Genomic DNA, 16,784 nt, shown 5'->3' on the forward strand with positions numbered 1-16,784 from the left:
ATTGGTTTGGTACTTAACAATTATAGAGAAAACATTTTCAACAATAATAATTACCAAGACAATATGTGTACATCGGAAAAGACATCATTAATCTATTTTGTAAATAGTCATTTATGAATTAAATTGGCTTCTTGAAGCAGATTTTGTCCAACTTTTCTAAATAGCTATTGTCAATTTTTATCATTTGTTACTGCTCTTAGTTAATTTTCATGTATTGGTTAATTTTTAGATTATTTTGTTTTTAGTCTTTTCAACACTTACGATTTTTAAGTTAAATTTCTAAGTTTTTGTTTAATTTTAATCCTTAATTTTTTGTCAAAGATTAAATCCAAGACCAAAAACCGTTTTTTTTTTTTTGGAAAATTTGAAAAAATAGAGACAAAAGTTGAATAAATCTCTTTGTAAGGACAAAACCTAAAAAATTATAATTTATAAGACTAAAAACATATTTTATCTTTAAATTTAATGTGTTGACTCCTGCATAATTTTTTTTTTTATATAGTTGGCCCTTGCATAAAAAAATTTCTACTTCGCCGTTGCTAATTGCAATCTTTAACACGACTTTGATATCATGTTATTCAATTCATAGGATTGGAACATCTTTTTTGTCCTTACCCTATTTTGTAATCTCTATTATAGATCTCCTCGGATATACATTGTAACTGGTATTGCAATTTAGGTCTTTGTTTTTGTTTCTTTGCTTGAAGATCACAACAAATACATTATTCTGGATGCGCAAACATGTGGCAACAAAACACTTTTAAACTGTCATCGTGAGTTAAGCTCAGTTGGTAGGAACAACGTATAATATATATGCAAGGTCCGAGATTCAAACCCCGATCACCACAAAAAAAAAAAAAAAAAAAACACTTCCAAACCGCGCCGTCCGTTCTTCCTTTACATCCAAACGCCTCCGATTCGATGTAGCCCTTGGCCTTGATCCCTATATTATTAATATCAATTAAAAGGTCTACAAACTATACTTTCATCCATCATTTTAATCCTCATCAGGGGTAATAACTTGATGGATGAAAGTATAGTTTAAAGGTCTTTTCGTTGATTTTAATAGTTAAAGAATAATTTGGTGAAAGTGTGATAGCTTAAAGAGCTAAATTGGTAGTTTATTCGGTTGAAAAATTGTATATACCGATTATTGAACACTGACAATGTATTAAAATGAAACTTAATAAGTTTTTTATAAATTATTGGTGCATAACAAAGATATACCACCTTCTTTCAGACAAAAAAAAAACAAAGATGTATTTCCGTCAAAAATAAAATAATACTAATCATATTCATCAAAACAAAATATAATGATTTTTCTTGACGAGAATTATATAATATATATTTCAATACGTATATAGTTGCAATAGCTCACAATAAAATATAATGATTTTTAAGGCTCGATTCAATTTCAACCATCGTTGAAAGTTGAAACTTCAAGCATGTAAATTTTATGTGAACACTACCGTGATTTATAAACTCGTATTTTTCTTCCCTCTAATTGGTGAAGAAATGATGGAAATTTATAGGAACTAAAATAATATGTCAAGGAAAAAAAAAAATTCAAGTATTGTGATACTATGTGAAACAAAACCACGCACAAATTTTATTTAAATTATATATAACCATAACATATAACACTTATACAAATCTATAGCACAATAATAATAGTAATAATATATATATATATATACACCCAAGATGCTAGCTGTCTAGGTAAAGCACAACCAATAAAGGTCCATAAAGGGTATTATTTAGCTATATAATATTTGATATCATAATATTTTCACACTCACACACAAACCATGACAACAATCTTGCTCTCATCATGGAAGAATTTCACCTTTAGAATCACCACTTTTAGCTACTGTTAGGAGTACAAAACTCATGATACAGAGAACAAGCATTAGGATCATGGAAAATAGTACACATTTTATACAAATGGGGACAATCTGTCTCCAAACCCTCAGCACTATAGACATTAATAATTGCTACAACAAAGAGAATTAGAACAAGTGAACCAATAAGTTTTGCCATATTGCTTTGCATGGAATAAAAGGGCTCTAAATTAGTCTAATTTATAGAACTAGTGATTTCCTTAAATGAGAAGTGAATGAATTAGTTTGATTTTGTGAGGATAAATTATGTTCACAAAATTAATGTGGGTTGAGTGGTTGATTGTTATGGAATGGTTATTAGAAATTATTTAGTTAAATGATATGGGAAAATGGTTAGCAAATGGAAATTTAGTGTGATGATGAGTTTTGGCCATTGATTATGAATTTGTCTTCACTTCAAATATGGACACTTGTTGTTGATTTTATTTCTGCTCTCATATATATTTCTAGGTATATTTATAGTGTGACATTTATTCTTGGTTAATTTGTTGCACAAGCGTGTGTAAATGGAATTACTTGTTTTTTTTTTTTTTTAATAGCAATTACTTGTTATTGATTTCTTTTTCAGTTGAGAATATTCTTGAATTTGGAAATGAGAGTATAGTTGGGAGTAGGACCGTAATCAAGTAGAGTTTTCTTTGTGAGAAAAATATACCATTTGAACTTAATTCATTTACTTAAAGGAAAATGCTAGTTGTTACCGTCAAATAGCAATTGCCAAGACGAAAGTGAAGAATGAATCGCAACCATTGATCTTATTTCAAACTACCGCATGTATTGCGTCACAACTCACTATTTTGTTTTTGTCAGTAATTTTTTTCTTTCTTGCCGATAGTTTTCATAAATAGCACTACGTACTCTTCTTTAAACTAGGGGTTGTGTTATTTATCACGAAAACAATCAGCAAGAAATGCAATAATTACTTTTACACAAGGAACAAAAACAAAACAAGTAGGACGTAGTGGAATACACACCGCAGGATGAAAATAAGATATGTGGCTGAGATTATATTCTTCGCTTTTGTTTGGCAATGAGCGGAGAAGTTTCGTTAAACTAGTGTGTTTGTGGAAGGAGAATAAATCTCCTTCCACACCTGGTATTGCAATTTTATGTCTAAACCAAATAGATGATTCTGTTTTGTTTGCTTGAGCACAAAGAATGCATTTGTTTGGCAGATGCACAAATACGGCCATGGAGTACTCCAAGAATGGAGGTAGGAAGGATAAAATTTGGAGGGAAAAGGAGGAACAATTTAGTATAAAGGTTCCATTGTATAACCATAAGGAAAATAATCATCTAAAGCCTAAAAAATAGAGGCACCATAAACCAAAAAAAAAAACCATAAACATACTCTACAAGCAGTAAGATTGTAGTGCTATATAAATTGATACAACCCACCATAATTTACATAGATGATTTCAATTTTGTTATGTACAGTGGAAGTTGGACTAATCTAACATTAACTCGAGTCAGTCGTATGAAACTACTCTAATATAGAGAATCCTTCTAATGTTACATTCTTTCGTATATTACATTACATAATCTTAATTACATCGTGTAGAAGGAGATAACATCAACTACGTATGCATGGAAATATCATCCCAACATGTATCTAAAATAATGTGTTTAGAAATCGGATGCAGTGTTCTTTGCAAGAAACCTTCTAGCTTTGGTTGAGAAATTTCTGGCCTTGACCTTGTCGGTGAAAGTCAAAGGAGCGTCTTCCTCAACAGTGTCTCTTGGATCATACCAACCAACAGAAGTAGTCTCATGATGCGAGCTTCCAGCGCTATACACAGTTGACGAATTGTGTTCTTCTGGTATATCTCGATACAAATGTTTTAATATAAAAAGAGCAGTATCATAGTCTCGCCAATAGTTCCTGTAAACCAGATACACATTGGAAATTGCCTTAAGTTGAGTCCTAAAACGAAACCATTCCAATAAATATGATCTTGATAGTATGACAACAATGAGAAATTCTAAATACACTTACGTGTGTGATCCGAGGGCTTGCAGATATGGATGCTCAAATGTCTTATCCTGCATTGCAAAAACAGGTTGAATTAATAAAAAAACTGAAAAGACCACTATATTGGACATAAAAATACCCAAATGAAAGAACCTAGGGATAAGGTAGCCATTTCATTCGAAACTTTTTTTGCCCATGTTAAATTTTGCAAAAAAAAATTGTATTTTCAATTTAGAATATGGTTCAATATTTATGACTAAACTCTCATTTTCTCTTGCAACCAATATCTTATTTCAAATCTTGTATTGAGAATAAGGAAAAACGACCTGATATGAATATTAGTTAAAAATAAAACATCTAGGATACAGACTAAAAGTTGGACAAGTATTCTTAAGATATTGTTTCACCCAATGGAGGATCCAGTAACTTTTCGTGGTGAGGATATAATAATAGAAAAGTATATTAAGCTTTTACAAATTACACAATTTTATAGACAAAATCCTCCAAAATGAGCTATAATATATTTTGTATCAATGTATGTGCTTACTGTTAAAGGAATGATGAAAATTAGAAGGATAAATTATTAAAATTAGTATAAACTTGTTTTACTTTATCTCTTATAGCTGTCTACATTTATTATTTTCTTAAAAGAATTTTTTTATGGAGGCAACAACTATTTTATTAAACCAAGTAGTAGAAGATTCCAGACTCAATAATATAAGTCATTACATTACAGTGACCTTATCTCTCAGTTTTACTGGTCCTTGAAAATAAAGATGGGGCAATGTATATATCCAAGGACAAAATGTCGGTTTTATTTCAAATCGACTTCATCCATGGATACAAATATACAATCAAATACATCAATTTGAGCACCAAAAGTTTTATAACTCAGTTATGTGTGTTGTCATTTTGCACAATACTCCTGACACCAAAGTGTTTCAAAAACTAGATAGATAATGGAATGTAATAACTCCATACCTGAAGCATGTGATCAACTCGTCCAGTTTTGCTTCCAGTCAACCTCTCCATCATTAAAGATCCATATGATGTCTCTTCCTCCTCTTCAGAGCTCTCACCTGAAATGCAGATAGATAGGAATTTGAACAAAAACATGAGGGAACAATCTAGTATGTAATGTAATACACATTTTACAATCAAACCATAGATGCACCAACATATATATCTACGTGAGGAACTATAAAGCACATACAGCTTTCCAAACTTGTGTCAGGTGTCAAACATGTATTAGACAGTGACGCTTCTAAGACACCTTGGACCCTTGTCTCAGACACCAACACTTCTAGGATATGCCATGGACACTTCATAGAAACGTAAGGTCGTATATGCCTTACACTTTTGAGGTTTGTCATTATAAGACTTAAATAGTTGTTTTAAGAGACATAATTAAAAAAGAATGTAGAAGACAAAGAAATTACATTGCCTTCTAAAATATTTACCAAAACTACGTACTGTAGCATTACAGTTTCTAACTTTATTGGTGGGAAGGGGTGTATAGGAGTAAGTTTCCTTACGAGACATAAAAAACAATGAGGAAAGACGTCCTTTTGAACAAAAACAAAACAGGAAAAGCATAACATCATATCTGTTCACAAGCCTGTCAAAATAAAAGCTTTTTCTAAATAAACAGCAAGCAGGAAAAGCCATATAAAGACTACTAGTCATTTTAATGGCTACTACGTCAATGTTCTGAACAGCGATAGAATTCCCAAACTTGTTATATAAATATGACATTCATAAAATGGCTATCAAATAAAAAGGAACCTGAGACTATATTACCTTCTATGTTCTCTGAAAGTTTTGATTGACAAACTGCTAGTACCCTATCCTGCTTAGGAAACAGAAATTACAACTGTTACCATGCACGAGTACAAAAGTGAATATCAGAAGACAGTGCGTGGGCATTCGTGTGTGTTTTCTAATTAATTTGACAGGTTCATCATAAATTATTTGTTTCTTCAGTTTCAAACTTCAATTCTGCCAATCAGAATAATATTAATGTGCGGAATCCATATTGAGCTGGGCCTGTTACCAAGTTACCACACTTGTAATAAGTTTGTTAATAATTATCTACTTTCAACAGGATTTCTTACTCCTAAAATTTCAGTCCCACCATTTTGGGAATAAGCCCCACTAAATCACGTGGTTCCCAGATGAATTTAGTAGAGCAATATAAATTTCAATCGATAAAGAGTGTGTTAGTTTAGCTAGCATTTCTCACTACATTATTATACAACGAGAAGAGAGGAGCTCACCCTTGCAGATTTCATGTATCTCTTCACTGCGTGAGTGCGAACTGCTAGATTTTCAGTGAATTCCTACAAAAAGACTTGCAGTGTTATTTGAGACGGATAAAATTGTTCAATCTAGGATTGTAACACTAGTATCTCTGCTGCCTCACCTGAAATCCTATATGCAGCCTCTTTCCTCCTCTGTGATAAGGAATCAAGACAGGGCGTTTGCCAATGTATTCTTTGCAGACAAGTGGCTCTACCCTGTTGTGAATTTAAAAATAGCATGTGATGTCACAAATTTACGTTTGTATAAATTTTCACACAGCAGATACGGTATCAGAAAATAGAAAAGATTAGCTAAATCTCAATTGATTTAATATCATTCCACATGCTGGTGTGCATACACTAAAGAACTATAGCTTATATAAGACCGAATATATTACTGGTTATGTAACAGAGTTAAAGGTCATGTAACATGTTATGTAACATAATACTCCTATTTATACAACTACAGGAAAGACAAGCACAATAACTGCAGTATATTACTTTTCAATCTCTCTATCTACATTTTTAGTTTCACTCTCCTCAAGTAGATTTAAATTTAAAGTATTACTTATTTTTGGAAAACAATATCTATTTATTGACTTGGAGGCAAGGGCAAAATTGTAAAGAAAATGTGTACATCGAAAATTGCATCGCCTTTATATATTGTTGTAGACAATTAGGTCATATATTTATCACATTAGGCCTATATAAATGGCTATGTTGTGTAGCACTGTAGCTGAAACACGGTTTTTTACCATCTCATGCATGTTTTCTCTATTTCAACACAATCAAAACATTAGAACAGATGCTCCAAAAAGCGGCGGAAGAATTTAATGAAGAGACGGAAAATATAAACAATCAGGAAAATTGCATAAATTGACTGGTGGCAAGACTTTATATTGTGTACTCACGTTGAATGGAACCTCGAAAAGAATTGTGTACAAGTAAAGATGATTCTTATTGATTGAGTAAAATAGAATAAAAACATCGGAAAATAACTCTTCTACAAGGGTTGATCCTTCTACAACTAAACCACTGCTCTAATGTTTCAAAGTAATAAATCTCAATCTTGCTCCTATTTATGCTAAATCGCTCGTCCTTCTAACCTCTCTTAACAAATTAATTGATATAACAAGCTGGTAGTTATGCTCTACTTAAATTACTTGTAGAAAATTATCAATGTTTAGGAACCTCTAACACATTCACCCGGGAAAGTTCATTAGGGATAGAATTATAACAAACCTGTATGCTACTGGATCATATGGGTGAAAAATGTTAAACATCTGCCGACAAGCTGGCATTTCTTCGATAATATTTTCCTGTTCCCAATATTCTTGGCCTCTTCCTGGAATTAACAAGAATTTATCAACTTATATGCATATAAAAATTTGGACCTTTAAAAGTAACTGCCATTTGCAATCATAATTTTTTTAGGCTTAAATGCACTTTTGGTCCTCCTATTTTACTTCAAAGAGATCTATCAATACCCGAAATAAATTGTTTATTACTGTATCAAAGACAAGCTAAGAAATTGTTACCAATGCCAATTCGGATATTGCGGAGTGCAAGAAATACACCTAGAGGGGATCCAACAGCAAAGAATGTATCAACCTGCCATAAATTCATTGTTAGTCATATGAGCAACACAGTATATATTGTATGACATATACTTAAGAATTATCAATGACCCTTTTTTTTCAAGAGTTGAATATGTTAAAAATACTAAAGCAAATGTACTTCTCGATAAAGCCATCCAAGAGTTCATATCCTAGAAACAGAGTTTGTGGTAGTTTTAATACCTTGAATAGAAGCTTTGTATAATTGATATACGGAGTGTAAGGCTTTATTACATCTTGCATAGGAGGCAACTTTTGAGATGACTCTGGTACTTCCACATTCATGTGAACATCTTTAACTGAATTTTGTTATATATTAGAAATCAAGACGAACATGGGAAAACATCTTAAGCTTTTTATTGGACACAAAATCTAGTAATTACCAGAATCCAATTCTTCTTTCGTATGATCACCATCACATGATTCCAGATCAGCTAGCTTCCCGCTCAACGAATCAATCTAAACAAACAAATTGTCAGCTGAAGGCCAAGTTATAAAGGAAGTCAATGTTAGTAGTATGAAGGTATTTCATTTTCATTACTCATGAGTTCAACAATGCACCCTTTGTATAGTCATAAATATGAAGGTTTTTCATTTTCATCACTCATATGAGTTCAACAATGCACCCTTTGTATGTAGTGTACAAATATACACACCAAACCCAAATGAATTACTGCTTCCAAGTATCTAGGTCGCAAGATGTTTATATAACCCAAAGAATTGTACACCACACGTTATTTAACATATTGGAAGCACGTTGAAGGATAAGTCGATATTAGCTTTGTTGAATTAGTAAAATAGTTTTGCGCAAATAATTCAGACATTTATCATGAAATTTTTGTTTCACTGTGCAACCACTGCAACCTGCTCACCAGTACATGAGAAGTTGTGAACATGTATGCCGTGTCATATCATAAGTTGAATCATGTCTTGTGTGTGTATATATAAGTCGAAGTTTGGTTAAAATTAAAAACAATATTCAAATTTCATGAAAACAATAACTTCATTTTTGCCTTTTTTTTGTTATGAGATATTTAGGACGAGGACAGGTTAGGTTACCCATCCAAAACGAACTATAGTACTTACAGATGGCCTACTAATGAAGCAATACAAAGCCAAAAACATTTAAGTTAACACAACTAAGTCCTAATAGCTGAATAAACCATTATACGGAAATTATTAGTATAAATCGCTACTATTTTTCTTACCGAACATGTTTATATATAAATATAACATATCTGCTAAAATATGTAATTAATATCAAATATGATTTAATAATATTTAATTTTTGGTTCAAAGAATAAACATACATTACAAAACTTCACAATTTGAGGCAATTCACACACAGACACACACACACACACACACTAGCATCCAAACTAAATTTGTACTATGAAATTATGATATAGCTCAAGCTCTCTCTCCTCCCTCGCTATGTATGGAATCAAGATCCTAGCATTGCCCTGGATTACATACCCTATATCACTCCACAACTTCTTTGTTTCTGCTTTCATGAACAGATGGGGAGACTACATGTAGAAATTACTCTATTAACTTAAGAGTATTTTATTTCAATGAAAATGGTGCTCCATTTATAGGAGAGAATACAACTAATCAACTCCTTAATTTAAGGAGTGATATAATGAAAAATAAACAACCATTAAAATAGAATAATAATAAAAGAAAACAATATATATTTCAACACTACCGCAAGAAGCGATGTGCATAACAACGAAATCTATTAATCAAGCAGACTATTATTTATTGGGCAAATTACATTAACCTCCCTTGAGGTTTAGTTAAATAGCACAAACACCCCCTCTAGTTTTAAACTAAACACAAACCTCCCTTATTTTGTTATCAAATTGAAAAACACCACCCTTCCACTTTAACACCGTTTAATCACCGTTAACTCTGTAACTTTCCTACTACTACCATGAACTCTTCCACGTTGATTTTTGTTTAACCAGGTTGCACTTTAAATTCTGTTTTGTCGTATTCATCATGGTCCAGGTCTTGTATCAAGTTCAATCCAACATGAATTTTAATTTGAAGTTGTTTATTAATTGAATTTTGTAAATATGCAGATCAACCAATTAAAATGATGAACCTGTAAATTTTGAAAGAGAATTAGACTCAAAAAATATAACTATAGCACATGACGGCAAATATAAGTCACTCAATGGCAATCTTTATTCAACTAATTGATTTATTTTGTCCTGACAAATTGATTTATAAATCTACCAATTTAAAAATACTATCTTTTTTATCTCATGTTGCTATGCTTTGATTTGAGGAAATATGATGGATTTTTCTTCGATTTCTTGTAAGGAACCTGAGAATGAGTGTCAAATTTAGAGGTGCCATGGAAGGAACCTTGAAAGTTTGGTAACGATGGTGACTAACAGAGTAAACATGCGGGGAGGTAAATGTTTTTTAAAACTAGAGGGGGTGTGAGTGTCATTAAGTAAAACCTCAAGGGAGGTAAATGTAATTTTCTCTTATTTATTTAGATTGGTTAATTAGTTAGAAGAGAACAATTCGATAAATAGTTTTTCCACAAAACAATTAGCTAAATAGGGGAAATCAGAATGAGGAGGGGCATTATGTACATTTGACTGCTTTTGAGTGAAAAGAAATATCCCTTGTAAAAGAATATCTCCAATCTTTTGACTCTATATTTGGTTTTCCATCTTATTTTCTGAGTTCCTAACAAAAGCATTCCAGGGCATGGTTCCTTATTTTAAGGCCTCTCAACATGCCTCTCTTGCTAGAGAAGTCTAAAAAAAACCAAAATAAAAGAAAGTAGAAATCGGAAACCAACCTCTTCCCGGAGCTTTTTTATTTCTTCATCTTTGTTGTTTGTCCCATTACATTTTTCCTTAGGCACCGGTAGCCCAAGATTCACACTCTCAAGTTTATCCGATGCATTAGGCACCGGTAGCCCAAGATTCACACTCTCTAGTTTATCCGATGCATCCGTTTTCGCAAAAAACGTGTCACTAGAATCAGAAATGCAGTCAGAGACATCTCGCTCGTTACCTGGGCTCACGGAGTTGGGTTCTGCAATGAAGTTGTGCCCACTTGATGAAGCAGGGCATAAAATGGAGGACTCCTCGGAAAATTCTGCCTCCATTTCTGAAGAAGTCTGTTGTGTACTCTTCTTTTCATTAGACGAGATCCTCCCACTCAATGTGTCATCCTGATTGACCGATGAGTGCTGAAAATAATTATTTTTCTCATCAGGGACGGGTTCTTCGTCTTCACTATGTTCCCTGTACATCCAGTCCATTGGAAATGGGGATGACAAATTGTCTTGATGGCAGAGGATATCATATGAGAGAACACTTCCCAGAGAATGACCATATAAAGAAATCTACATAAAAGTCGCCATAAAGTCAACCACTATAGATATTAAAAATGCATAGAGGGAAAAACGAAGCAATTTTCCACAAGCATACCTTTCCATCATATCCAGGATTCCTCTTAATAAATTTCAGATATAGTCGGTTCAGTTGGTTGGATACCTAGAGAAGTGTAAATTCACAGGTCAAAGAATGAACATTGTTTAGTTCTCTATCTGCACTGCAGTTATAAGTGATTCTAAAATGAAAAGTATGTTAGTAATAGGACTCCTAAGGGCAGCAGTTATAGAATAATAGTAGTTTATTTAATAATATTATAAATAAGTAACTGTTACTTGTGTGTAGTAATTGCTGTCTACTAAACTTCTATGTAACAGCTATAGGACTTAGTATTATAAATAAGATGCAGAGGAAAAGAAAGGTATTCAGGCATTGGGGTAAAGGATTGGTAGGGATAGACCAAGCTCTCGAACACTTGGAGGGGAGAGAACCAAGACTCTCGAATTTCTTGGGATTATATTGTAATCTAACTATTAGTTTATATTTTGATATCAGTTCCTATCAAAGTACGTTCCATTTATTTATTTATTTTGCACTGCAGGTTTTGTAATTGCAGAACATGTAAAGATACAAGCATGCACATACAAGGAGGTTCACAGAACTAAAACTCTTGATAGCTTTTAAAATAAGAAATTTATAGCTTGTGTGATCTACAGAATCTAGAGAAGATTAAAGTAAGAAGTATGAATAAGCTAAACGTTTTATGGAAGTTTTGCAGACAGTTGAACTCGTGCATAAATCAGCATTGCTGTTCTGTTTCCTTACTTTTTCTAATAAAATACCAAGTTTCTATCAAAACATCTGCAGCTAAATGATGTACCCTAGTAATCATCCAAATTTTTCAAATATTGGCATTGTGGAATTAGTGAACTGCCTCTTTATGTTTCCTTATTTCATTTCTTTTCTTTATATGTCTTATGTGCTATGCAAATGTCAAAACTTTAAATGAAGAAAAATAAGAAAAAAAATGAAATGATCTGATGATTATCTTTTAGGAAGATTTAAACAAACAATGATAGCAGTGAACACTGGCACAGAATTTCTTACCGAGTCAATTATGTCTTGACAGTAAATTGGGCTCATGTAATACAAAACATCATGAACAGTTGCACTTAGCGTGACACGCAATCCTCGAACTCCATCCAAGGTTATTTTCTCAACAGCCGTTTCACCACTCAGCTTCAAACCTTTCCTCCACTAGATAACATGAAATCAACAATTAATTATTAATTATAGTCAAATAAATGATTGATTATAACAAAAGTTTCAAAACACTGACTGAAGTAATAGTAAGGTTTCAACAAAAAAAGAGAAATGTCACAAATACGCTACAAGGATTTCAAAGTATTTCTCTTTGCCCTTAAACAAGCTTTGGGATTGAAGGCGTTCAAATTATGGATGTTTAAAGAATTGTTTTATCTGACATGATAGACTGTACCAGCATGCTACGAGAGAGAACACGTCGTCTTTTAAAAATAAACATATAAATTTAAAAAATGGCAAACAAAAAAAAAGGCAATGCTTCATGAACCTCCTTCTGATATGAGCCGTGTTTACTGGCTGATACAATGAAGGTATCTTTTACTCGGTTGTTAGTGTTAGTTGTGTTTCGTTACTTTGCTTTTCTTCTTTTTTTCTTATCCTTTGTAAGAAAAAAAAAAAGTATGTTAATTTTGTATGATTTCTCACTTCATACTTAATTCCAGTTCTAAAAAAACAATTCTGGCATTCAGTATATAAGTAGCTCAAATTACCATACCACTTTTATTCTAAATAATGCATGTTTCCAGGAAACAAAAATCCAACAGCACCACAAAAACTCAAAATGGTAGGAAAGGAAAGCAAGTGAAACTGGCAAACAAATTTTCACAACTCCTGCAAAGATTTACAGGGATATCTAGGGAGCTGGTGCACGTTTCTCATCAGGCAGTACAGGTTACATTTCAGAAAACAGTAGTTTAGAAGATCAAATCAATGATACATATTGGCAATTCAATCACTACAAATTAGCATACAATCAGATTTAATATTAACAGAATATAAAATAAGGTCCAATGTGCCAAAATGAAATGCCAGGGGTGAGACAGCTTAATTTTGTAGACGGGTACATTGCAAAAGGCCTTAAAACAGAGGGACAAAAGCATCATAAAAGGCTCAGAACACAAACAGTGAAAGATAAACACATCCAATACCTGGCATGGGATATAGAGGACCCTTTGAGTGCCAAGTTGGTGTGAAGTAAGATGCTGCTCCGCAAGACTTGCTGTAATATGGCGAAAATTGCCCACATCGTCAACCAAATTAGATTTTTCCAACCTTTGCCCAATCCCATGAACCATAAACACCAAATGTCGAACAGGAACCTACAAATTCAGTTGTTTGAATTAGATGACATTAAGAGTTCCAGGTTTCAGAAGAAACGTATGGATCCCCATAGAGAACACAAGGAGACTAGAGTCTAGAAACATTAGTATAATGATGATCATAACCTGGACTTCTGATTACATACCTGCGAACAGTAATCATCCATCTCCTCCTCCTTCTTTTGCCTTAATTCATCCTATTAGAAGTTACAAGTTAATACAAATAGAACGGATCTGCACTTACATTCTTCAAAAAAGAACTGGTGCTTAGTTTATTCAACTATCTACAGTAGAATATCATACACAAATACAAGATGAACACTTCATTACAATGAAAACAAGGTGCGCGTGTGCGTGTGTGTGTGTGTGTGTGTGTGTGAATAGATAATATTGTAATATTGTTATAACAAGACAAGAAAATTTTCCCATTACCAACGTTGTTGTTGTAAATAGGTGTATATCATGTAATTATAATAATAATTGTTCTCGGTGGGTTAATCCGGCCCGTTAAGTATAGTGTAGTTTATATAAGCATTGTGATTGTATCTACATATTTTCAATAATATTCAGATATATTTTTCAACAGTTATCACTGTTGATTATGATGCAGCTCCTAATTTTATATTATAAAATGTGTATTGAAGAATAAAAGATAAATATGGCACGGTGGATATTACTATACCAAAGTTCTTTTTATGTCAATATAAACATGATTTTATAGTCATAAGGGGTGTGTGTGTCTTTATATTTGCTATTACTACTCTAATGGCAGACTATCACTACATTATAGCACTACTACCAAGGAAAAAAATTAGAAACCTGGGTTGGTTTTGGCGAATTTGATGGGGAGTAACCACGTCTTAGTTTGATTCCATGTCCAGTAAGACTCACAAAATTAGCAAAACCAGAAGCATCAACATTTAGCCAGGCTTCCCAGGTATCATCTTCTCCTGTGAAAAGGGCATGCAGGCCCTGCATGTTCAACATCAATATACAATAACATACCATGCATTTAAATGCAAAACAATCTCGATCCATAAAACAATAAAAAAATAAAAAAATAAACAGATCATCATTGTCAAAATAATCTGCATACTTGGGTGGAGCCTTGCAAATCAACTCGAGCAGCAAAAAGTCCTGACAGTTGAAATGTTCTCCGGTGCCAAACCTACAGACCCACGTCAAAAATAAATAAATTTTTTGCTTTCAGAACCACACTTACATACAGCTAATCATTTGTAAAATTTTAGCAATGACTTCTATATTAAAAAAATGTAATTTGAACAATTATTCAGACCTGACTACGATACGCAATCTCTAGTTGTTCTGCAACATCTTCGCGAAGTGGTAGCCAGTCGAGGCCCCCTTTACGAGCAAACCAATGGCCTCTTAGAACACGTCGATTTTCTCCATTCCAATAAACAGGGAAACAATGTCTCTTGATCAAATCTACCTGTATTGATGAGCATCACAACCTTGGAAAGAAGTTCCCAATTTGTTTCTTTTTAAAGAAAGGAAAGTCGTATTCACTCAAGTTATGAATATGTTTAAAACAAGTACCTCGTACAGTCCTCCCTTGACAGGAACTCCAACTCTCTCTTCCTCAATTTCACAAAATTGATGTCTATCTAACTTGGTAGTTTGTCGTTCTCTTGGTCCAACACTACACTCTGCATATTCTCTCCACCAACTAGAAAGCAATTCTTCCTCTCTCTATGAATAAACAAACACAAACAAAGAATCTCACTATCTAAAGATCACCAAGGCCATGATTCAAATCAAGATACGTTTTATAAAAGTACCTGCAAGAAAGATGCCTCAATTGCCAGAGAATCTCTCATGCCAAAACGAAAATAGTCACTCTTCCCGACTATCTCAGTGCTCGGGACTGACGCCGCCAACTCTGCAACAGAATACCAGTTAAACCAATTCAAAATACATATAGTGGAGTTAGGTGCTGATACATCTAATACAGTCACACAAATCTAATACAGTTCCTAAATCATTGTCATAATCATTGTCAAAGAAGAACAAAACATACTAATCAATCAAAAGGGATAGATACTAATAAAGTAGTAAATTAATAGAACAAAAACTAGAAATTGATGATACATACCATTAGGGGCTAAAGAGGTTTTACAAAAATACCAACGAACATCACCGCCATCAGAAGAACTGTTAGTATGAGCGAGATACTTTTGTCTAGCTTTAGATTGTTCAATAACATCTTCCAATCTAGCTATATTGGAAGGCGTGTTTTTCAACAAATCAGGAAGAAGAACAGGAGTATTACTCCCTTCCGCCATTGTTAAACAACAACTTCTCTTCGATGATGATCAATCAATTCTTTGCGTGACGTGAACAACACGAATTTGAGAAATTCAATTGAAAATTTGGAAGAAAGAAAGAAAGAGAGAAAGAAAGGAATGATGATGATGATGATGATATTGTTGAATGTCAGGTGAAATTCAACCGCTTCACCGCTGCCTGGTTGTTGTTGTCGTTGTTTCCCAAAACTCCTCTTTTCTCAATTTTTAGTTATAGCTTTCTTTTTGATTAAATTTTTTTTTTTTTTTTTTCAAGTAGTCTGGTGTGAATAAATTGAAATTGAATTTCTCAAATAACTTAAAACGCATGTGAAACCAAAATAACTTAAGGATTTGTTATAAACTTTAAATTTAAAAACTAATATGTGATCAAAATAATTTAAATGATCAATTTATTACCAACCTCAAACTTAAAGGACTTTAAGTGTAATTTAGTCTAGATTTAACTTTGTTCAATTATATTTAGGTACCGTTTGGTCATATTTTTTTCGATCTAAAAGTTACTTTAAAACAAAGTTAAAATAAAACTCTTTAAGAAAAAGGTTAAAACTGTTTGGTTTCTTTATTTTTTTTAGTTCTAAAATTATTTTTGAGTTAAAAGCTGTTTGGCAAAATATTGTACAAAACTTTGAATTTATTATTTTTTGGTAGTGTCTGGGGTTCGAACCCGGGACCTTGCATATATTTATGCATTGTCTATAAATAAAAAAACTTTGAATTCATTATGAATTAACATAATAAATTAAAAAATGTCTAAAATATTTTTTGAAGGGAAAAAATGTTTAAAATATAAAAGATATATTTTTACCAATACTATATTTACTCAATGGCGTTTATTTTGTGTAACATGAATACAAATTTGTACAATATCTTTTCCAAT

The 16,784-nt window shown here is 32.6% G+C and overlaps 1 protein-coding gene across 1 annotated transcript; it reads right to left on the reverse strand.

The window, feature by feature from the left end:
- Positions 1-3,249: 3,249 nt before the first annotated feature.
- Positions 3,250-16,096, reverse strand: LOC25491813 (phospholipase SGR2). The gene is made up of 21 exons (XM_013599843.3): positions 15,694-16,096; positions 15,380-15,480; positions 15,138-15,290; positions 14,875-15,030; positions 14,674-14,745; positions 14,397-14,549; positions 13,724-13,774; positions 13,407-13,577; positions 12,262-12,411; positions 11,251-11,316; positions 10,614-11,165; positions 8,173-8,248; positions 7,973-8,088; positions 7,712-7,784; positions 7,416-7,518; positions 6,296-6,389; positions 6,150-6,212; positions 5,674-5,722; positions 4,855-4,952; positions 3,898-3,944; positions 3,250-3,783 (listed from the first exon to the last, which is right to left on the reverse strand). Exons 1-21 carry the CDS (start codon positions 15,881-15,883, stop codon positions 3,528-3,530), a joined length of 2,790 nt encoding a protein of 929 aa, XP_013455297.1. The 5' UTR covers positions 15,884-16,096; the 3' UTR covers positions 3,250-3,527.
- Between the last annotated feature and the right edge of the window lie 688 nt (positions 16,097-16,784).

The sequence above is a fragment of the Medicago truncatula genome, chromosome 4 (genome assembly GCF_003473485.1).
Source record: "Medicago truncatula cultivar Jemalong A17 chromosome 4, MtrunA17r5.0-ANR, whole genome shotgun sequence".
NCBI classification, from domain to species: domain Eukaryota; kingdom Viridiplantae; phylum Streptophyta; class Magnoliopsida; order Fabales; family Fabaceae; genus Medicago; species Medicago truncatula.